The 23861-nt window shown below is 46.4% G+C and overlaps 2 protein-coding genes across 8 annotated transcripts in view; both read left to right on the plus strand.

Annotated features, from left to right (window-relative positions):
• LOC143776536 (RUN and FYVE domain-containing protein 1-like) overlaps positions 1–23861 on the plus strand; it is a 531317-nt gene that overhangs the window by 201107 nt on the left and 306349 nt on the right. For all 6 annotated transcript variants that reach the window (XR_013215861.1, XM_077265993.1, XM_077265994.1 and 3 more), the window contains one exon: positions 12880–12996. Coding sequence is in view for 5 of the 6 variants with exons in the window: in XM_077265993.1 (XP_077122108.1) it covers positions 12880–12996 (117 nt within the window). In the remaining variant the exon portion in view is untranslated. The remainder of the gene's footprint in view (positions 1–12879; positions 12997–23861) is intronic.
• LOC143776534 (uncharacterized) lies at positions 17617–22324 on the plus strand. 2 transcript variants are annotated; one of them, XR_013215860.1, is made up of 3 exons: positions 17617–18843; positions 18938–21846; positions 22216–22324. XR_013215860.1 is itself a non-coding variant. In XM_077265992.1 (2 exons), the coding sequence occupies exons 1-2, from the start codon at positions 17946–17948 to the stop codon at positions 20953–20955; spliced, it is 2916 nt and encodes a 971-aa protein (XP_077122107.1). In that variant the 5' UTR covers positions 17617–17945; the 3' UTR covers positions 20956–22251. The 2 variants fall into 2 exon arrangements, 1 of the variants encoding a protein (XP_077122107.1); XM_077265992.1 differs by having other exon boundaries at positions 18938–22251.

Here is a 23861-nt window from a genome sequence, read left to right on the forward strand (position 1 = left end):
GCTTTGTTCCAAAGCACTATAATAAGAAGAAGTTTACCACGATGGAATAACAGTATAGTGCTTTGTTCCAAAGCACTATAATTACATGCCTTGTTTTTCACATGTTTATTTCCATTGTGTGTATTGGAACAACACAAAATAATAAGCAGATTTAAAGGTAACATGGATATAGTTTCACATAAAACCTCAAAAATGGGCGTGACAAAATTGTTGACACCTTTCCTAAGTTGTGGGTAAGCCGTTCTAATTATCACAGTTGTATGTGTCACCAAACGCTGTGTAAGAGCCCCTGTTCTATGGTCCATAAACCTGCTCACAGTAGTTGCGAGCCTTGAAACAAGTATGCATATTCAGAGGGGCTCTCCCCCTTCTCCTTAGTGGAAGTCCCTTGTATAAGACGCCATTACATAGATTTTGGTGCAAAAGCTGCTATCTTGAAGGTCAATAAACTCTGCCACACACTGAAGCACAGCTGCTCTTCCTCTCTTCCCTAGACAGCTTAATAAGGTAGGCTTGGAGGCCGTTGAAGTGACCCCACAACAGACAGTACCTGTATCTCTTATATTCAGATCTTTCGGGCACTTTTCACATAGACCTCAACACCAGCAACCCTAAAGAAACCGTTGTGAGCTGTGAGGGAAAAAGGACACTTCTTGAACAGCGCAGGACACTATGTCCCATATGGCTGCACAGATTTCACAGTAGTCTTGACAACGACCACGCAATGGCACTGGCTGGCTTCCTTGATCTCTAGAACTACTCAATCCCAGGAGAAGAGGGTTTATTCTCCTGGGCTTAGGAGTTCACCTGTAGGGGCTGCTACCCACTAGACTTCACAATAGCTTTTACAGTAATTACATGTTTTTGTGTAAATATGGCTGAAAAGCCGTCTGCTCACACCATCAGAGTTCACAGACATTTGTGACTCCTATCTTTGCAGGGGACCACATCTGCAAGGCTTCGAACAATATATTCACAAGATGTCACCCTCTGTCTCTCCATCTCTGGATTACTCTGTGTACCGCTATGACACTTAGGGCCTAGAAACATCACAGTCTCCACAAACGAGTCAGCAATACCATATGACTCAACATGTATGCACATATCCATCTTTAGTGCATTCAGACCTTCATGGGTTACAGGAACTAATACAGGCCCAATCGAAACAAGATATTGATTCCTTGGCACAGAAAATTGAAGACTCACACCAGAAGGCCATTAGCTCTCTATTATACACGTTGCTCGGGTTTTCCCGAGCACACTCTGGTGGTCTCCGAGTATTTTGTAACTGCTCTCAGATTTAGTTTTCATTACCTGAGCTGCATGATTTACAGCTCATAGACAGCTTGAATACATGTGGGGATTCCCTAGCAACCAGGCAACCCCCCCATGTGCTCAGGCTTGCTAGCAGCTGTAAGTCATGCAGCTGTGTCAACAAAAACAATCTCCTAGCAGTTAAAAATGCTCTGAGACCACCCGAGCAACAAGTACACTCGCTCATCACTACTCTTTATGAGAGGAAATCAACCTTCTGGCCTCCAGGACAACAGTTATGGAAGGTGTCTAAAGGGACCTCTCAGACCAGATCCAAACATTAGAAGGTAAACGCGAAACCCTCAAGTCCCAAGTGCAAAACATGACCCTTCTCGACAACCAAGAAATAGGGGCAGAAGAAGCAATATTTGTATTTAGGGGTGGCTGGAGGGTAGAGGCTAGGAAGACCTCAAATCCTTGGTTACTACCATATTCAGCAAGGTTGCACAAAAACCCATGGATGCCGCTTTTGTCATTAACAGAGTGGGCCCCATTGATACTAACAATCCGAGAGATGTCTTTTGCAGACTCCACTACTTTACGGTCAAGGAGAACATTCTCCGAAGTGCCTTGCTCACTAACCCTACATCCATAGACTGTGCGGTGATCAAGCTCTTTCCAGTCATACTCTTTACATGAGGCATTTCCTACAACCACTACTAGCAAAGATTCGGGAGGCCGATTCCTCTTACAGGTGGGGTCAACCTTTCCACTTCATAAAAAAAAAAAAATCCTCTACCTTTTTCGTCAATGGATATCCTCCTCTTCCGCAATGCCTAAGCCATGGAAGGCATGACCGCCCGATAAAATATCCTAATCCTTCTTCATCAACCAACGTACAAGATGATCCTCCTCTTGTACTGAATTTTCTCACAGCACCCCCGAAACTAAGAAGACCCATCGGTAATGTTCAAGTTGGTATATCTTTTATCAGTTTACTTTGCCTGATTGACAGACATGCTGAGATTCTGGATTGTCATCCTCCTGCTGTGTTTACTTCCAGACGGGAACTATCAAAATGGTCTTAATTCAATAAATGCAGCAGAGTCAATGGGCAGCTTGAAGGAAAGGAGATGTCACGATCTCCACTTTGTTCCTGTCTGATATGTTACTTTGTGTAGGGGCTGTCAGTCTGTTTTGATTGTGCTGGGTCTGTGCTGCAATCATCTTTGTTCACTTTCCTTGATTAGTCTTCCACTTAAGCATGGTAGCTCCTCCATCCATCATGCGTCAATCATACACTTGCTGCTGCCTGTATAAGACTGATCCCTCTGAGCTCTGTGCCTGACCCAGCCTGACTTTATTCCCCTCCTGACTTAGACTCTCTGCTTGTGACCTGACTTCTCTTGTTCCTGTTCCCTGTTAACTGTCTTGTCTTTCTGGTTTTCCTGACCTCGGCTCGTGAATTGGATTTTGTGTCTGACTTCCCCTTCTTGCACTGCGCCATTTCCTGGACCTGACTTCGGATTGTTTGACCTTCCTTTAGTTATTCTGTAAGTAGTACATATTTTTCTATCTGTTATTGTAGTCCTTCTCTCCACTTCTGTGGCTAATATTTACTATAGTGATTCGCGTCACAGGATAAGAGGGAATTATTATGTGCTACGCAGAGAGACCCAGCAAGACTGGCACCAAACCAGCAAAGCGTCACACTAAAAGACGCGCTTTATTGCAAAAACAAGTTTGTCCATCGTCATGTTTTGAGAGCTATAATTTTTCCATATTTTTGCTGACAGTCATGTGATGGCTTGTTTTTTGCAGCACGAGTTGATGTTTTTATTGGTACCTTTTTCGGGCGCATGATATTTTTTGATCACTTTCTTTTCCAATTTTTGTGATGCAGAATTAACAAATGCTACCAATTCAGGAATTTTTTTGGGGGGATCTTTATACCGTTCCACTTTTTGCTATGAGCTTACACTGGGTTTTCTGTGTAAATCTCTGACATGCGTGATTCAGACTGAACCCCCAGCAGGAGATTCCCTATAAAGAGGCAGATGGAGGCACTGTGGATACTATCAGGCTGCCTATGATACCGCAGTGTCCGTCTTTTTAGGTGTGCCCAAAAGTGCAGTCGGACACAGTATTGTGCACATTTTAAAGTAAGGACAATGCTGAACAGAGGCCAAACTAAGTCCTGAGTAACACTGCTTCAGCATTATAATGAATGGATCCCTCAGGGTTTTTATCTGAATCACGTCACTCAGAGATTTAGATATAAACCCCGATCTAAGGGCTCAGCGCAGAGGGCCGGATAAATGGGATCCCAAATCTTTTGTAAATTGATTCCAACAAAAACTTCAACTCAACCCACGAAAAAGGCAAGGGAATATAGCGGGCTTCCACGTAACTGGGAGTACAAAAGCTCTGGAAAAGCATTATAGCTCCTCGGCCCCCAAAAGAAATTCAGCAAATTCAGCACTCTCAAATCCAAATCCCTTATGAGCCCCAGTGTGCCTAAACCACATTTAGCATCCACATTTTTGACATTTCTGTAGCAATGTCAGACCACCTAATTTACAGGTGCGTGTCTCCAGAATAATGGTTGTAGAGTAGCTGCGGAGACACCATCACGTGTTTCTCAACGCAAGCAGTGAATAGCCAGGCCTTTCCCCGGGAAGGAACAACCACGGGAAGGGCAGCATCCAATAAAGGAATACATCCAATACAGGAAAACCACCTATGCCAAGCATGGTATCCATCCACAGACAGCTGTTTTGGGGGTTTTGCCCCTCATCAGTGTGGAGTAGGTTTTCCTGTATTGGATGTATTCCTTTATTGGATGCTGCCCTTCCCGTGGTTGTTCCTTCCCGGGGAAAGGCCTGGCTATTCACTGCTTGCGTTGAGAAACACGTGATGGTGTCTACGCAGCTACTCTACATGCATTTGCATATTTCCCATAAGGGATGGGGGCAGTGTTCTGGATCACTGCGTTGAGAAACACGTGATGGTGTCTCCGCGGTGTTGGATGTTTTGGTCTCCCCGAGGCCAATCATCTGTGCCTTTACATCCAGAATAATGGTGACCACAGCTAACTGGTGACTGCAACATACTGGGCAATACAATGACAGTTTGCAATTTTCACTCTGCAACATCCACTGCTGTTTGTTTCTGGAAAACACCCATAAAGTTAAAATGGTCACTACACCTGTAGATAAATTCCTAAAGGGGTATAATTGAAAATGGGGTCACTTGAGGGGGGATTCTGCTCTTCTAGCCCTTCGGTGCTCTGTAAACGGAGTTTGAAACTATTCTAGCAAAATCTGCGCTACAGGAGGAAAATAGCGCTCTGTCCTTTCCTAGTCTCTCTGTATGGCAAGCATATGGGGTATTTCCACATTCCACACAACTTGTGGGACAAATTTTGCTGTCATTTTTTACCCCATTTTGCAGTTTGAAAATGTTAAATCTGTAGCTAAAAGAAAATTTTGGTGGTAAAAATGTAATTATTTTTTCTTCACTGCCCAATGGTATAAAATTCTGTGAGACACCCTGTGGTGTCAATATTATCACTGCACCCATATATGAAATCATTGAGTGGTGTCTTTTATAAAATGGGGTCACCTCAGGGGCTCTAACAGTGTGTCCATGGCACCCTCAAACCAGTCCAGTAAAATGTGAACTACAATTTTGTGCTTCATACTTTCTGAGCTTTGCACTGAGCCTCAAAAGTAATTTTTGACCACATATGGGGTATTGGTCTACCCAAGCGAAATTACACAACAAATTTTGGGGTCCATTTTGCCCTGTTAACCTTGTGAAAATAAAAAAAAATGGGGCTAAAAGAAAATTTTCTCCTTCGCTTCGTTGGGGGACACAGGACTGTGGGTGTATGCTACTGCCGCCAGGAGGCTGACACTAAGTAAACATAAAAAAAGGTTTAGCTCCTCTGTCGTATACACCCTGACACTGGCCGAAGGCGAACCCAGTTTTATGCTTAGTATCTGAAGGAGGCACAAGTCTGGTTTCCAGACTCTCAATATTTTTCCACTTCACATTGGAAATTAGATAGGGACGACGGACCCTTTTGAAGGGGTCCGATCTCCCCAAACCAGCAACAGGCGAGCACGTGGAGTGTCGCCTCCACGTATCCTCTCCCGCAAAGTGGGACCTCTTGCCGGACTCAGCCCTGACCACCCTAAGGTAACGAAGTCCTAGGCTGTACAGGTGCATATGGACTGTCCGTGCGGCCTCCACTGCATCACCAATGCTCAGACAGCGGTGATGGATGGAGGCGGACGATTCCTCTCCTCATCCCCTGAAGGGAAGATGGAGTTAGGGTGCCTGCACCGTCCTTTCAAATAGCCCCTTGTGACCTTAAGCTCCATCGCGTGGTGGTGGGCTGGGAGGGTTCCTGCAGCAGCACGCATCCCTGGAACAGCAGACGCTGCATTTTTTTCTGCCGCTGGCAGCACCACTCTGCGGGATCCGCCCCCTTCATCCTCGTGCAGGTCCCGGGTAATTTTTGCTCCCGTCGTCTGCAGAGTCAGGCCGCGGGCGGAAGTCCCGCCCCTTCTGGTCACGTCATCGGCCTGCGGGTCCCGCCTTCCTCTCCCTGGGCGAACGCTGGGGGGGAGAAAAATCTAGGCCCCGGCTTCTGCCGTGTTAGGCCGCGGGTGGAAGCCCTGCCCCTTCCGGCCGCGTCATCTTCTGCAGGCCCCGCCTCCCGCATCCCTGGAGTGAACGTGGGGGGAAAATTTAGGCCCCGGCTTCTGCTCCCCATAGGCCACAGACTGAAAACTCCGCCATTTCCGGCGAGACCACCCACCCACCAAGCAAGCACTCCCTTTTTAAAGGAACAGCGCGGTTGCATCGCCCTGTGACAGGTTCCACAGGACGGACGGGGACACAGGACTGGGGTAAGTGCCACTCCCCCCAGCCTGACAGCTGCCATATCTGTTTTCTGCAGCCTATCTAAAACGCTGTTTATAGCATCAGCAGGGTCACCATGTCTTGAAGGATCAAGTCTCACACCCTTTTTATATACCGCATGTGTAGCCTGTTGGTCCGCTTTTCCGCATGCCCAGAGTAATCGTCTCTCTGAGGCCTGCGATTCCGAACGCACTCAGGAACCCTCCCCTGTGACTCAGGCAGAAACTGTAGTTTCTCCCCTAGAATGGGTCACGTCCTTGTCGCAATCTATGGCATCCCTAACCAAGGCAATCGAGTCCCTTCAAACGCCAGCTGGGGCCAGGGACAGCAGTTCTTCTACCTTGGAGAGGTCTTCCGACTCACTGGAGCCTCCGGCCTGCAGGGGCTGCGCTCTCACTAGGCAGACGCAGGGGAAGCGAACCCACACAGCGTCTCCCGGTCCATTAGGTGCATCTTAATCCTTGAGTTCCGCCTCTCATTCACCCTCACCAGCGGAGATTAGTGAACATGGTTTAGACTACGATTCTGAAGGGTCCCTCAATTTTGAGGCACCTGATTATCAGGAGTCAGTAGACAGCCTAATTGAGGCCGTTAACCAAACCCTGGGTATAGAGGACGAATCTACCTTGGCCTCGGGTCATAAGGTATCATTCAAGAGGATCAAGTAGCCTGATAGGGTGTGTTCTACTCACCCTAAGTTTGAGGACTTAGTCCAACGTCACAGAGAGCGTCCGGACAGGCGTTTCTCTGGACAAAAGGCTCTAAATACAAGATACCCTTTCGCCCCTGAGCTGCGTAAGAAGTGGCCAGAGTCCCCGTCGTAGATCCACCAGTTTCTCGTTTGGCCTCTAACACACTGTTATCCCTTCCCAAGGCTTCTCTATTAGGGATCCAACTGATCGGCTCATAGAAAGTTTGGCCTGTTCAGTTTTCGAGGCTTCAGGTTCAGCCCTCTCGCCCTCTTTTGCGGCGACTTGGGTAGCTAAGGCCATGATATCTTGGTCAGAATCTTTAACTAAGGCTCTATAGGAGAGGGACCTACCAGCGGAATAGACAGATGTCAAATCAAATAGCTCTAGCTGGGAGCTACCTGATCAATGCATCTTTGGATGCAGCGAACTGTGCGGCATTAGCTGCCGCAAACGCAATTGCCATTAGACGGGCTCTTTGGTTAAGAACATGACAGGTGGATTCTACCTAGAAAAAATTCCTTACAACTCTCCCATATCAGGGTGGTCAATTATTTTGGGGACAAACTGGATCAGCTCATTTCTGATACCACAGGGGGGGGAAGCAATTTTTTCCCACAGCAAAAGATTAAACAACCCTTTCGTCGCCAGTTTCAGGCTCGTTTCAAATCCTTTCGTAACTCCAGGTGGACTCCAGCGTCAAACCCCACTGGCCCTGGTCGACCTAATCAGGACAGAGATCATCAGATCTCCTACAGGTCTAACCCGTTGGGAAGAATGCGGTCCCAGCTGCCAAGGTCAAGGGGATCTAGGTCCCATAGGTTTTTTGGCCAAATGACTGGAAGCGTTCTCCGATCGCCACCGACAGAGTAGGCAGCCGTCTACTCTTGTTTCATCAGTCCTGGCTCACGGTGGTTCACGACAGGTGAGTAAGAGAACTAGTGTCCTCAGGGTACAAGATAGTTTGTCAGTCATCCCCCATGCCGGTTCTTTCCCTCCCGTCTTCCCAGTTCAGAATCCCGGGTACAAGCCCTGTTCAAGACTGTAGAATCCCTTCGGCTCCGCGGGGTCATCACTCCAGTTCCGAAGGAAGAGATTTCAGGGGTTCTATTCCAACCTGTTTATAGTTCCCAAAAAAGACGGAACTGTAAGGCCCATTCTGGACCTGAAAAGTTTAAACAGGTTCGTCAACATTCGTCACTTTCGAATGGAATCTCTCCGGTCGGTCATTGCGGCAATTGAAAAGGGAGAATTCTTAGCTTCAATAGATATTCAAGATGCTTATCTTCACATTCCCATATTTCCTTTGCATCAAAAATATCTACGTTTTGCCGTAGGCAGCCTACATTTTCAGTTCACAGCCTTACCTTTCGGGCTGGCCACCGCACCCAGGGTATTCACAAAGGTCATGGCAGCATTGGTGTCCATCCTGCATTCCCGGGGCATAATCGTTTTGCCATATCTAGACGACCTCCTTATCAAGGGGCTGTCTTTTCGGGCCTGCGAGGAAAATGTCAGCATTACTCTGGATACTCTTTCTCGCCTAGGGTGGCTGGTGAATCTAAAGAAATCGTCCCTTGTGGCATCTCGGAAAATCTCTTTTCTAGGGATGATCTTCAACACCTCACAAGGGTTGACAATCCTACCTCGGGACAAGGTCCTGACCCTCCGGCAAGAGGTGAGGGTCCTTCGCCGGCCGATTTACCATACAATCCGGTTCTGCATGAGGGTCTTAAAAAGGATGGTGGCGGCAATAGAGGCAGTGCCATTTGTGCAATTCCATCTCCATCCTCTCCAACATGCACTTTTGGCAGCATGGGACAAGAATCCGTGCTCTCTCAATCTCAGGTGCCATCTCTCTCTCCAGGTCAGACAGGCTCTCGCATGGTGGTCAACGAGCCCTTCTCTACGACAGGGGAAGCCCTTTCCTCCAGCCCATTGGCTGGTAGCCACGACAGACTCCAGTCTTCTCGGTTGGGGAGCAGTTTTTTGCCACCACACAGCCCAGGGACGCTGGTCCTCGCGGGAGTCAACCCGCCCGATCAATATGTTGGAAATTCGGGCGATTCGGCTGGCGCTGCAGCATTTTCATCATCTTCTAGCAGGCCGCCCTGTCCGGATTCAGTCGGACAATTCCTCAGCGGTGGCCTACATAAATCATCAAGGGGGTACCTGCAGCAGGGCAGCCATGCACGAGGTAAAACAGGTCCTCTACTGGGCCGAGAAGAACCACTCTGATTTCGGGAGTCCACATCCCGGGTGAGGAAAACTGCGCTGCGGGTTTTCTCTGTCGTCAGGGCCTTGCATCCGGGGAGTGGTCTATCCATCCCAATGTTTTTCGGCAAATATGTCATCTCTGGGGAACCCTGGACGTGGACCTGATGGCTTCCGGAATGAATGCCAAAGTACCCAGGTTTGTCACCTGATATCGAGATCCACAAGCAATCGCCGTGGACGCGTTAGTTCTACCTTGGAATCAGTTTCGTCTCCCATATCTGTTTCCCCCTCTGGCACTGCTCCCGAAGGTAGTCAGGAAGGTCAAGACAGAGGGAGTCCCAGCAATCAGGGTTGCCCCAGATTGGCCTCGTCGGTCATGGTACGCAGACCTAGTGCAGCTGCTCGCCGAGGTTCCTTGGCGTCTTCCAGAACGCCCAGATCTACTGTCTCAGGGCCTGATCTACCACCAGAACGTAGGGGCCCTGTGTTTAATGGCCTGGCCATTGGATTCTGACGCAGGCCGGGTTCTCCCAAAAGGTTGCCGCTACCATGATTAGCGTCCGGAAATCCGTCTCGGCACGTATTTATCATCACACCTGGAAGGTTTTCTTTTCATGGTGCAGAAAGCGTGGACTTCCCCACTACGCTTCTCCATCCCTAACATTCTTGCTTTTCTCCAAGCTGGCCTGGATTCGGGGCTTGCACCAAGTACGCTCAGAAGACAGATATCATCCTTGTCGGTTCTTTTTCAGCGCAGGATCACTGTCAATTCACATGTGAAAATTTTTCTACAGGGAGTCGCTCACAAGGTACCGACTTACAGGGCACCCCTAGATGCTTGGGACCTTAACCTGGTCTTAAGTGCCTTGCAGAAAGCTCCTTTTGAGCCTCTTCAGGAGGTCTGTTTGACCTACCTTTCCTAGAAAGTCGTGTTCTTGGTGGCCATAACTTCCATTAGGTGGGTATCAGAGCTGGCGGCTCTATCCTGCCGGGCTCTGTTCCTACGGTTCATCAGGATAAGGTTGTGCTCAGGCCAGCACCCTCTTTTTTTGCCAAAGGTGGTTTCCTCGTTTCACATTAACGAGGACATTGTCTTACCTTCTTTTTGCCCGGCGCCAGCGCACCATGTGGAAAAAGCTCTCCATACGCTAGACCTAGTGAGAGCACTTAGGAGGTACATTTCACGGACGGCACCTTTTCGGCAGATGGATGCGCTGTTTGTCCTCCCTGAGGGTCGCAGGAAGAGACTCGATGCTTCAAGATCCACCATGGCCAGGTGGATACGATTGGCTATTCAGGAGGCCTTCTGCATCAAGGGCATGGTCGTTCCAGCCGGAATTAGAGCACACTCCACTCGGGCAGTGGGGGCTTCCTGGGCGCTTCGACACCAGGCTTCGGCAGAACAGGTTTGCAAGGCAGCAACCTGGTCCAGTTTGCATACCTTTTCTAAACACTATAATATCTATACGCAGACTTCTGCAGATGCATGTCTGGGTAGAAGGATTCTTCAGGCAGTGGTAGCGCACTTATAGTCGGCAGATGCCTGGATATTACTCCTGTGAGTCAATTTCCCACCCAGGGACTGCTTTAGGACATCCCATAGTCTTGTGTCCCCCAATGAGGCGAAGGAGAAATAGGGATTTTTGTGTTACTCACCGTAAAATCCTTTTCTCCCAGACGCTCATTGGGGGACACAGCCCCTCCCCAGGGTGTATACGACGGAGGAGGAGCTAAACCTTTTTTATGTTTACTTAGTGTCAGCCTCCTGGCCGCATTAGCATACACCCACAGTCCTGTGTCCCCCAATGAGTATCTCGGAGAAAAGGATTTTACGGTGAGTAACACAAAAATTCCTGTTTTGTATGAAAAAAATTAGATTTTTTACATTTTCATGGCTCAACATTATAAAGTTAGTGGGGGTCTCTTGAGGGGGTTCCAACTGTTTAGGCACAACAGGAACTCTCCCAACGTGACAATGGCTTCTGCTAATCTAATGGGTTTGCCATTTCTGGGGTTGCTAAAGGCGGGTGTTATTAGTCTGGGTAGGTGCCAATATCCAAGGCCCTTCCCAGCCTTCTAATATGTGCCCACAACTGTTTGCTTAGCCTTCGCTGCTTAATAAAAATAAGGAGCACCCACATTATTTTTTTGTGAGGTCACCCTTTTTATTAACCAGTAAAAACTATGCAGACGGCTGTGAGCTGTTATTTATAGGCTGGTAAAGCTACATGAATATCGTACCCTTCTCAGAATAACAACACTAGCTCACAGCTGTCTGCTTTCCCTCACTGGTTAATAAAAAAAAGCATTTTTGTTTTTAAGAACATTTTAATGATTTCCGAAGACATTTTTTAATTGTATTACCTGGGTAATCATGCCGGATACAATCCTCTTTTCCCTGATTGGTAACACCTTGTCGTGGTTGGTTGGCTTTTATGCTCTTTTGATCAAGCAGGTGTCAACTAAATACCCTTTTTTTACATGTATTTACCTTGCAGTAAGTATATATTATCTATTTTTTTTATCCTAGGTTTTCATAGTAAACTGAGACTGTAGGCAGATGACCTTTTGCGTAGGTTAACAAATTTCCTCACGACATTGTGCAATCTGATTAATATATTGGAGAAATTAACTTTTGGTTTAATACTCTAATCTACTTGATCTACTTAAGATTCTTTTTTCAAACTGCTTAAAGCTGACTTACAAACATGGGAAGGCTCTTATCTTGGATAGCTTGAATTTATTATGTGAAGATGGTTCTGTTTCCCTGGATCCTTTACTTGTTCTCTACGCTAGCAAATCAAAACAAAACCGCACCTATATAGAAGTTCTGTGGTATGTGCCCAGTTGTTGAGGGGAAAATTTACATAATTACCGGAGGTCATAGCTTTGGAATGGAGAAGAAAAGAAAGTGTTCCATAATTATTAGAGCAGCACCAATTTGGAGGACGAACGGTTTGCCTGTTAGTGTAATATTAATAATGCCATAATTGTGTTTTTTCTTGTTGGACTAAAAATGCTACCTCACAAGACTTGATGCGGCAGCTGTCGTGCTGATCCACTCTTTCCCTCCTTTCTCACAGACTACGCAAATGTCGCAAGTAAAATTTTAGAAGGAAAAGACTGTTCAGTGTTGCTCTCAATCGAGCACTACCATAAGATAGCCTAATATTTCTGTCACACTCTTCACCTCTGCCACTTGCATAGACTTTTACTGTAGCTCTTCTTTCTATGGTGACAGCTGATTAATGCTGCTCGAACTATGGGCATCATGAATCAGACAGTCTCAATCATTTCAGGCAGATATTTTTGCTCTAAATCACTTTGACATTTCGGAGAACACACGCAGTTAAAAACTGGCCACCCACTTCCCTTGAGTGACAGGTCTTTCCCCCCATGAATGTGGGGACTGGCCTCTTGGACTAATCACCCGAGTAGCATGGTACCTCTGGATTTCAGAATTATGTTGTCTGAAATACAATGTCACAGTAAAATATACTTGGCTGAAATGACAGTCCGTAACGGATTCATGCTGCCCGTGGATTGGGCAGCATAACTCAGCTGGTACGTTCACTTTTAAACTCCTTGGTACCTTTTATAGTAAATGTTTTCAGTGACTGCAGTGATTCTGAGCCTTTGGACATTTTCTAATAGCCAGGGATGAGTCTCATCAGTGGAGAAAACTATTCTTCATTGAAAAATATTATTTCAGATTTTATTGCGTTTGCCTACACTAAATGGCTATGCTTTAAATACAGATTTTCTATGTAATATGTTTTGATTTCAGGTTAATATTCAGGATACAAAAGTTGAGTTGGAAACTTACAAGCAATCTCGTCAAGGACTGGACGAAATGTATAATGAAGTCTGGAAGCAATTGAATGTAGAAAAGCAAGTTCGATTGGTATGTTATTACATTATTCACATGTAGAAAGCTTTAACTGCAGTAAACCTCTTCCCCGGAGCTTACAGGACAGTAGAAGTAGGAGGGAGCTGACATTATCTGCTCCCTGTCCACTATATTTTGCTTCTTCTATCCTAAGCAATATGGATATGTGATTAGGAAGCTCCTTTCTGAACACAAACTGTGCCCAGTATAACCTATTACCAGCTTACTGAAAATCACACTTTACAGAAGTTTGCGTGAAAGATCTCTGTTCAATGAGTAGATAATAGACATGTCGCTTCCACACTGCACATGTAGAACCATATTCTCATGTTTCTGAACTTTAAAGAAGCCCTCCCATTATTTTTTTTATTTATGTAATATGTTTCTGTATGTAGTGTGCTGTTAGTGTGTTAACCCCTTAGTGACAGAGCCAATTTGGTACTTAATGACCGAGCCAATTTTTACAATTCTGACCACTGTCACTTTGTGAGGTTATAACTCTGGAACGCTTTGACGGATCCCGCTGATTCTGAGATTGTTTTTTCGTGACATATTGTACTTCATGTTTTTGGAAACATTTTAATTCAGAACCATTTTTTTATTTTCACAAGTGTAAAAACAGAAATTTAACCATAAATTTTGTTGTGCAATTTCTCCTGAATACGCCGATACCCCATATGTGGGGGTAAACCACTGTTTGGGCGCACTGCAGAGCTTGGAAGAGAAGGAGTGCCCTTTTACTTTTTCAATGTAGAATTGGCTGGAATTGAGATCGGACGCCATGTCGCGTTTGGAGAGCCACTGATGTGCCTAAACAGTGGAAACCCCCCACAAATGACACCATTTTGGAAACTAGACCCCTTAAGGAACTTATCTAGATGTGTGGTGAGCACTTTAAACCCCCAGGTGCTTCACGGAAGTTTATAACGTAGAGCCCTGAAAATAAAAAATCGCATTTTTTCTACAAAAATGATCTTTTGCCCCAAAATTTTTATTTTGACAAGGGTAACAGGGGAAATTAGACCACAAAAGTTGCTGTTCAATTTTTTCTGAGTACGTCGATACCCCATATGTGGGGGTAAACCACTGTTTGGGTGCACCGCAGAGCTTGGAAGAGAAGGAGTGCCGTTTTACTCTTTCAATGTAGAATTGGCTGGAATTGAGATCGGACACCATGTCGCGTTTGGAGAGCACCTGATGTGCCTAAACAGTAGAAACCCCCCCCACACAAGTGACCCTATTTTGGAAACTAGACCCCTTAAGGAACTTATCTAGATGTGTGGTGAGCACTTTACACCCCCAAGTGCTTCACAGAAATGTATAACGTAGAGCCGTGAAAATAAACAATCCTTTTTTTTTTTCCTCAAAAATGATTTTTTTAGCCTGCATTTTTTTATTTTCTCAATGGTAACAGGGGACATTGGACCACAAAATCTGTTGACCAGTTTGTCCTGAGTACGCTGATATGTGGGGGGGGGGGGGCACTGTTTGGGCACCCATCAGGGCTCGGAAGGGAAGGAGCGCCGCTTGGAATGCAGACTTTGATGGGATGGTCTGCTAGCGTCATGTTGCATTTGCAGAGCTCCTGATGTACCTAAACAGTAGAAACCCCCCACAATTGACCCCATTTTGGAAACTAGACCCCCCAAAGAGCTTATCTAGATGTGTGGTGAGCATTATGAACCCCCAACTGCTTCACAGAAGTTTATAATGTAGAGCCATGAAAATAAAAAAATCATATTTTTTCCACAAAAATGATCTTTTCACCCCAAAATTTTTATTTTCACAAGGGTAACAGGAGAAATTGGACCCCAAAATTTATTGTGCAATTTATGCTGAGTAGGCTGATACCCCATATGTGGGGGTAAACCACTGTTTGGGCGCATGGCAGAGCTTGGAAGGGAAGGAGCGCCGTTTTGGAATGCAGACTTTGATAGATGGTCTGCGGGCGTTATGTTGCGTTTGCAGAACCCCCGATGTACCTAAACAGTAGAAACCCCCCACAAGTGACCCCATTTTGGAAACTAGACCCCCCAAAGGAACTTATCTAGATATGTGGTGAGCATTTTGAACGCCCAAGTGCTTCACAGAAGTTTGTCGCAGAGCCATGAAAATAAAAAATATTTTTTTTTCTACCAAAAAGATTTTTTAGCCCCCAAGTTTTTATTTTCACAAGGGTTACAGCAGAAACTGGACCCAAAAAGTTGTTGGCCAATCAGTCCTGAGTACGCCGATACCCGATATGTGGGGGTAAACCACTGTTTGGGCGCACGGCAGAGCTCAGAAGGGAGGGAGCACCATTTGACTTTTTGAGCGCAAAATTGGCTGTGGCGTTTAGAGACCCCCTGATGTACCTAAACAGTGGAAACCCCCCAATTCTAACTCCAACCCTAACCCCAACACACCCCTAACCCTAATTCCAACCCGATCCATAATCCTAATCACAACCCTAACCCCCAAAACACCCCTAACCCTAATCCCAAAGCTAACCATAACCCTAATCAAAACCCTAAACCCAACACACCCCTAACCCTAATCTCAACCTTAACCTCAAAACCTTACCCTAATCCCAATACACCCCTAACCCTAATCCCAACCCTAACCTTAACCCTAATCTCAAACCTAACCCTTATCCTAAATGTAACCCTAATGCCAACCCTAATCCAAACCCTAATCCCAACTCTAACCCTAACTTTAGCCCAAACCCTAACTTTAGCCCTAAACCTAGCCCCAACCCTAACCCTAACTTTAGTCCCAACCCTAACCCTAGCCCTAACCCTAGCTCTAACCCTAGTCCTAGCCCTAACCCTAGCCCTAACCCTAGCCCTAACCCTAAGGCTATGTGCACACGTTGCGGATTTTGCTGCGGATCTGCAGCGTTTCCGCAGCTGCGGGTCCTCAGCAGTTTCCCATGAGTTTACAGTACAATGTAAACCTATGGGAAACATAAAACGCTGTGCCCATGCTGTGGAAAAAACCACGCAGAAACACAGCGGTTTACATTCCACAGCATGTCAATTCTTTCTGCGGATTCCGCAGCGGTTTTACACCTGCTCCATAATAGAAAACCGCAGGTGTAAAACCGCAGAGGAATCCGCACAAAAACCGCGGTACATCCGCAATAAATCTGCAGGAAAACCGCAGTGTTTTGGCCCTGCGGATTTATCAAATCCGCTGCAGAAAAATCCGCAGAGAACCATTCTACGTGTGCACATATCCTAACCCTTCCCCCTAACCCTAACCCTAATTGGAAAATAGAATTACATACTTTTTTTTATTTTATTATTTTTTCCTTACTAAGGGGGTGATAAAGGGGGGGTTATTTACTATTTTTTTTTATTTTGATCCCTGTGATAGGATCTCGCAGTGACCAAAATAAAACAAAAGGAAGAATTTTCCTCTGCCGGCCGGCAGATCATGGCAGGCGCACTGTGCATGCGCCCACCATTTTTTTACCGGAGCAAGAAGCCAGCAGAAGAAGCAGGAGGACCCAGGGATACCCGTAAGTATAACAGGGTCCCCGATCCCCCTATTTCTCTGTCCTCTGATGTGCGATCACGTCAGAGGACAGAGAATGACATTGCTTTTTTTTTTTTTGCGGTCGCCGGTAAACAGTTAATTACCGGTGATCGCAAAACGGGTCGGTTAAAACCGACCCCGATTATGTTCTTTGGGGTCTCGGCTACCCCCGGCAGCCGAGACCCCAAAGATCTTCCGGGTGCTGGGCAGCGGGCGCACTGCGCATGCGCCCGCCATTTTTTTCCCGGAAAACGATGGCGGCGCCCATCGGGAGCCACGAGGAGCATCGGGGAGATAGGTAAGTATCGGGGGGGGGGGTGATCTGGGACCCCATTTCTCTGTCCTCCGATGTGCGATCACATCGGAGGACAGAGAAATTAAATGGCAAATCGCTTTTTTTTTTGTTGCGACCGCCGGTAAACGGTTAATTACCGGCGATCGCAACTCGGGGGTTGGTAAAACCCCCCCCGAATCATGTTCTCTGGGGTCTCGGCTACCCACGGCAACCGAGAACCCAGAGAAAATCCGACTCTGGGGGGCATTATTCACTTTTTCCACAGCGCTGTGGTTTAAGTACCCTTAACTGCCGCCTTTAAAAGGCGTATCGGCGGTCGTTAAGGGGTTAATATACTCTCCTTTTACCCTTCGCCACGACAGCACCCCACATGAGAGAGAGGGATCCGCCCCATAGGAACAGGAAACCTACAGAATAAAAGGAGGCGGTCCCCTCTCCTCCTCAGTTTAGGTTTCCTGTTCCTACAGGGACCCGGCTTACCTACAGATGAAGAGGATCCCTGGGCCATGCACCCGCCTGCGTCGGTATCTGAGGGAACGGCAGGGGCTGCGGTTCCAGAAGCAGCGGCGGGGGAGCCCCTGCTTGCAGCCTCCCCCCTCGTCTGGCCAAGCATCCACGGTCCGGGTCCGGTCACCGTGGGTCCGCCCGGCACCGTGAGGACGCGCGCGCTGCTGCGGCCGGCTTAATATCCCTAGCCGCCGCATGGTGAGTGAGAGCGGCGCGTCTAACCCGGAAGTCGCTGGAGCACTTCCGGGTTGGTCCGGGGAGGCAGGAGAATGGGCGGCAGATTTAAAAATGCAGCGCTAGCGTCGGGTGTGTAAGATGGCTTCACCGGCCGACGATGCGCACTTGCCCGCAGTGCAACAGCGTTCTCCTAGCAAGGAGAGAAGCGCTAGGAGCAGCACAAAGAGTGGTGGTCGACCTCCAGAGAAGGGTTCTACCACCAAACGAAATCCGCCTCCAGAACCGGTACCTGTCAGCTTCACTGGGTGAGTTTTTGAAAGAGTCTCTTCCTATATGCTGATATATGTTCCTCCTGTATCTTTCCTAGACTAAGAAAAGGACACACAAATCCAAGCACAAGTAATGTGCTTTATGTACACAGCCCCTCCCGGATGATTATGTTAAAAAACTGTGTTCGGAGTGTATCATGCAAACCTTACGGCAGGAAAACATAATGACTCCATCAGATGTCAGAGCTATGATCCGGGAAGAAATGCAGGGGTTGGCGCAGACTAGTACCACCAGTACCCGTCAGCTTAGTAGGTCCAAATCTCCGGTCAGTTCACAGTCAGAGGACGTATGTATATCCTCAGGCGAAGCGGAATCCCAGCCGAGCTCATCCGAGACTGAAGGGGGACTTTGTCTTCCCAACAGCAGTGTGGACAATTTAATAAAATCTGTCAGAAGCACGATGGGGTGCTCAGATGAGAAAGAAAGTAAATCGGCTCAGGACATCATGTTCGCGGGGTTAGGACAGAGGAAACGTAGGTCCTTCCCCGTCATAAAAACTATTAAAGAAATAGTAAAAAAAGAGTGGGATAAGCAAAATAGAGGTTTTCTACCATCATCCTCTAAAAGACGCTATCCCTTCAGCGACGAGGAGCTAAATACCTGGTCGAAGGTGCCAAAGGTGGATGCCGCTGTAGCCTCCACAACCAAACAGTCGGTCTTACCGGTGGAGGATTCAGGAGTCCTGACAGACCCGCTGGACCGTAAAGCGGAAGCTTTACTAAAAAGGTCGTGGGAAGCCAACACGGGGGCATTCAGGCCCGCCATATCTAGCACCTGCACTGCGAGGTCACTACTAGTGTGGATGGAGCAACTGGAGGAACAGATTAGAGGTAGAACTTCGAGAGAGTCAATCCTGCCGAAATTCCCTCTAATCAAAGAAGCAGTAGCATTCCTGGCTGATGCCTCTGTGGATTCGCTACGCCTAGCAGCCAGGTCAGCCGGCCTAGTGAACACAGCCCGGCGAGCACTCTGGCTAAAGAACTGGAAAGGGGACGCACAGGCCAAAGCAAAACTTTGTGCGATCCCCTGCCAGGGTGAGTTTCTTTTCGGAAAAGCGCTGGATGAGCTCCTGAGTAAAGCAGGAGAAAGGAAAAAAGGCTTCCCTAACCAGTATCTTCCATCCTACAGGAGAGCCTTCAAAAGACGTCCCTTTACCAGGAACAAGCCGTTTGAACAAAGGGAGCGATGGGAGTCGAAGGACCCGAAGCAAAAAGGTGCCTTTTTTAGCGGGTCCCATAACCCGAAACGCAAATACCGCTAACCAGGAGGTAGGCGGCAGATTAAAATTCTTCCTCCCCAGATGGGAACAAATAACATCCAGCCAGTGGATTCTGGACATTGTACAATACGGCCTAAAATTGGATTTTGACCGAATCCCTTGGGATTCCTTTATAGTAACATCTCCAAAAGGTCAAGACCAACAAAGGGCTCTGGAATCAGAGATCCTATCTCTTCTGTCTAAAAAAGTCCTGATTGAAGTTCCCCAGGATCAAGAAGCGAAGGGGTTCTATTCCCCTTTATTCTTGATCAATAAGCCTGATGGTTCATTTAGAACCATCATAAACCTCAAGAGATTAAACGCCTTCCTGCGTAATCATACCTTCAAAATGGAATCCATTAGTTCAACCATAAAACTCTTGTTTCCTAGGTGTGTCATGGCTGGAATAGACTTAAAGGATGCCTATTATCATCTTCCCATACATGCCGAACATCAAAAGTATCTAAGGGTAGCAGTCATCCTGGAAGGACAGGTTCGTCACTTTCAGTATGTTGCAATGCCATTTGGGCTTTCTATGGCTCCCCGCATCTTCACTAAGGTGATATTAGAAGTGATGGCTCATCTACGTCAACGAGATACCTTGATAATACCCTACCTAGATGACTTTCTAGTGGTGGGAAACTCTATGCTCCAGTGTAAAACCCGTCTATCTAATACGATCTCGTCCCTACAGGAGTTAGGTTGGATCGTCAACTTCGAAAAATCCCGGCTGAATCCAGAAACCGTCCAGACATTTCTAGGAATCCAGCTAGACTCCGTAAGTCAGAGATGCTTCCTCCCCCAGGCAAAGAAACTGACTATACAATCAAGGGTATCAGACGCAATACGCAACCCCTACATGACACTAAGGAAGGGCATGTCTTTGCTGGGGTCATTATCATCATGTATCCCTGCTGTACCATGGGCACAATTTCATACTCGTCAATTACAGTATGAGGTATTGTCGGCTCAGGGAAAAGACGGACATCTAGAAAGCAGAATAACTCTTTCCAAAGATGTCTTAGAATCACTATCCTGGTGGCTAGACATGGACCACCTCTCAGAGGGTGTGCCACGGATAATAGACCCGTCTAAAATAATTACCACCGACGCCAGCCCTATTGGGTGGGGAGCACATATGAAAGACAGTCTGGCCCAAGATACTTGGGACCAGGCAGAATTGTCATGTTCCTCCAATTGGAAGGAGTTAAAAGCGGTAGAATATGCCTTAAATCACTTTCTTCCGCAGATTCAAGGAGCAAATGTAAGAATTTACTCGGACAATTCCACCACAGTGGCATATGTGAACCGTCAGGGTGGTACAAGGTCAGGAAGTCTAATGACCATAGCTGCAGACATCTTCCAGCTGGCAGAGACTCATCTAACATCCCTAACAGCCCTGCACATCAGAGGTGTAGAGAACATCAGGGCAGACTACCTCAGCCGAAACGAGTTACGTCAAGGGGAATGGACCTTAAACAGATCCATATTCAGTATGATAACAGAATCATGGGGGATACCACAAATCGACCTATTTGCCACAAGAGACAACCGGCAAGTAAGAAGGTTCGCTTCCCTGAACGCCATGGATCACCCAGATATGTTGGACTCTCTCCACCATCCTTGGAGGTTCCAGCTGGCATACGCCTTTCCTCCGATGTCTCTGATTCCACTAGTGATCAGAAAAATCAGGAGGGAACAAGCAAGAGTGATCCTCATTGCACCATTCTGGCCGAAAAGACCATGGTTCTCTTGTCTCCAGACCATGTGCCTATGCGATCCATGGATTCTCCCATCAGACAAGAAACTGCTGTCCCAAGGCCCCTTTTTCCACCCGCAAGTGAAAGGTCTTCACTTGACGGCGTGGAATTTGAGAGGCAACTACTAAGATCAAGAGGGTTCTCAGCAGAACTAGTAAACACCCTCTTATTGAGCAGGAAAAGATCTACCACCCTGATATATAGTAGGGTATGGAATAAATTCTTAGACTTTTACACGGTACCGTTCACTAAGCAAGTTCCAGTCACACCTATTCTAGAGTTCTTGCAAAAAGGCCGAGAGTTGGGGTTATCTGTAAACACCTTAAGAGTTCAGGTCTCGGCATTAGGAGCCCTGTATGGATGCAATATAGCAGCTAATAGGTGGATCTCCAGATTCATAAAATCTTGTGAACGTAGTAAACCGGTCCATATTCCCCGTCTACCTCCGTGGGATTTAAATCTAGTGCTAGAGGCCTTAACCAGCTCCCCATTTGAGCCACTAGATTCAATACCTTTAAAAATCCTGACATATAAAGTAGCCCTCTTGGTAGCCCTAACCTCAGCTAGACGGGTTAGCGACATCCAGGCCCTATCAGTAGACCCACCCTTCTTACTGATATTCCATGATCGGATAGTCCTAAAACCAGACCCCTCATACCTCCCTAAGGTAGCGTCCACCTACCACAGGTCCCAAGAGATATTTCTCCCTTCCTTTTTTGATTCACCTGTAACTCCAGAACAGCATAAATTCCACACCTTAGATGTCAGAAGAGCCATCCTGACCTATATAGAAAGGTGTCAGACATGGAGGGAGAGTAGGGCTCTGTTTATCTCCTTTCAGGGCCACAAGAAAGGACATGGGGTCACGAGAGCTACCATGTCTCGATGGATCAGAGATGCTATCTGCTTGGCCTATACGTCAAAAGGCGAGATTCCTCCAGCGGGTATTAAAGCACACTCAACATGAGCCATGGCTTCCTCCTGGGCGGAACAAGCAGATGTACCGATCCATTTAATATGTAAGGCCGCAACTTGGTCTACACCTTCTACCTTTTACAACCATTATAGACTTGATCTATCTGCATCTTCTGATCTGACCTTTGGTAGAGCTGTTCTTAATACAGTAATCCCACCCAAATAATGAATCTCTGAAAATCTCTCATGTGGGGTGCTGTCGTGGCGAAGGGTAAAAAGCCGGATTACTCACCGGTAATGCTCTTTTAATGAGTCCACGACAGCACCCATTTACTACCCTCCCTAGATTATGCACAGCTCTTCCTTTTAAATTCAGAAATAATGGTTGTATAGAGTTTAAGATATTTTGCTGAATAAGAATTAATACTAAAGTTTTTGCGGTTCCCTTTTTGTACTCTGTAAACTAAACTGAGGAGGAGAGGGGACCGCCTCCTTTTATTCTGTAGGTTTCCTGTTCCTATGGGGCGGATCCCTCTCTCTCATGTGGGGTGCTGTCGTGGACTCATTAAAAGAGCATTACCGGTGAGTAATCCGGCTTATCGCCGCCTTTGTGACTTCACCACTCTTCAGACTCCTCAGGTCTATGCATAAGACAGAAGTATCTTTTACAGTGTACGTCTATGGAGTCTCATTCTGATGTGTCGTAGACTTACATTGTAAAAGCCACAGCCAGGGCGCGCTGAAAGCGGTGTGTCCTGGAGAGTCAGAATAGCGATGACATGACTGAGAAGCGAAGCAGAACCGTAGAAGTCATCGATATGTGAGTATATTAACATACAAACACTAGACAATATACTCACAAACACAGATTTAGTAAACGAAAAACTTAATTGGAGTGCTTACTTAACCCCTTCATGACCCAACCTATTTTGACCTTAATGACCTGGCCATTTTTACCAGTGTCCCTTTATGAGGTAATAACTCAAGAACGCTTTAACGGATCCTAGCAATTCTGAGTTTGTTTTTTCGTGACATATTGAGCTTCGTGTTAGTGGTAAATTTAGGTCGATAATTTTTGCATTTATTTGTGAAAAAAAAATGGAAATTTGGTGAAAATGTTTAAAATTTCGCAATTTTCAAATTTTGAATTTTTATTCTGTTAAACCAGAGAGTTATGTGACACAAAATAGTCAATAATATTACCCACATATCTACTTTATATCCACACAATTTTGGAAAAACATTTCTTTTGCTAGGAAGTTATAAGGGTTAAAATTTGACCAGCGATTTCTCATTTTTACAACAAAATTCACAAAACCATTTTTTTTAGGGACCACCTGACATTTGAAGTCAGTTTGAGGGGTCTATATGACTGATAATACCCAAAAGTGACACCATTCTAAAGACGCACCCCTCAAGGTGCTCAAAACCACATTCAAGAAGTTTATTTACCCTTCAGGTGTGTCACAGCAGCAGAAGCAACATGGAAGGAAAAAATTAACATTTAACTTTTAGCAACAATTTTTTAATTTTCCGAAGGGTAAAAGGAGAAACTGGACCCCGAGAGTTGTTGTACAATTTGTCCTGAGTACGTCGATACCCCATATGTGGGGGGGAAATCACTGTTTCGGTGCACGACAGGGCTCAGAAAGGAAGGAGCGCCATTTGACTTTTTGAATGAAAAATTGTCTCCAATCTTTAGTGGGCACCATGTCGCATTTGGAGAGCACCTGTGTCCCTAAAGATTGGAGCTCCCCCACAAGTGACCCCATTTTGGAAACTAGACCCCCCAAGGAACTTATCTGGATGCATAGTGAGCACTTTCAACCCCCAGGTGCTTCACAAATTGATCCGTAAAAATGAAAAAGTCCTTTTTTTTTGTACAAAAAAAATATTTGGGCCTCAATTTTTTTAGTTTTCACATGGGTAACAGGATAAAATGGATCATAAAATTTGTTGGGCAATTTCTCCTGAGTACACCGATAACTCACATGTGGGGGTAAACCACTATTAGGGCACACGGGAAGGAGCGCCATTTGACTTTTTGAATGAAAAATTAGCTCCAATCGTTAGCGGACACCATGTCGTGTTTGGAGAGCCTCTGTGTGCCTAAACATTA

The sequence above is a fragment of the Ranitomeya variabilis genome, chromosome 5 (assembly GCF_051348905.1).
Source record: "Ranitomeya variabilis isolate aRanVar5 chromosome 5, aRanVar5.hap1, whole genome shotgun sequence".
NCBI lineage: Eukaryota > Metazoa > Chordata > Amphibia > Anura > Dendrobatidae > Ranitomeya > Ranitomeya variabilis.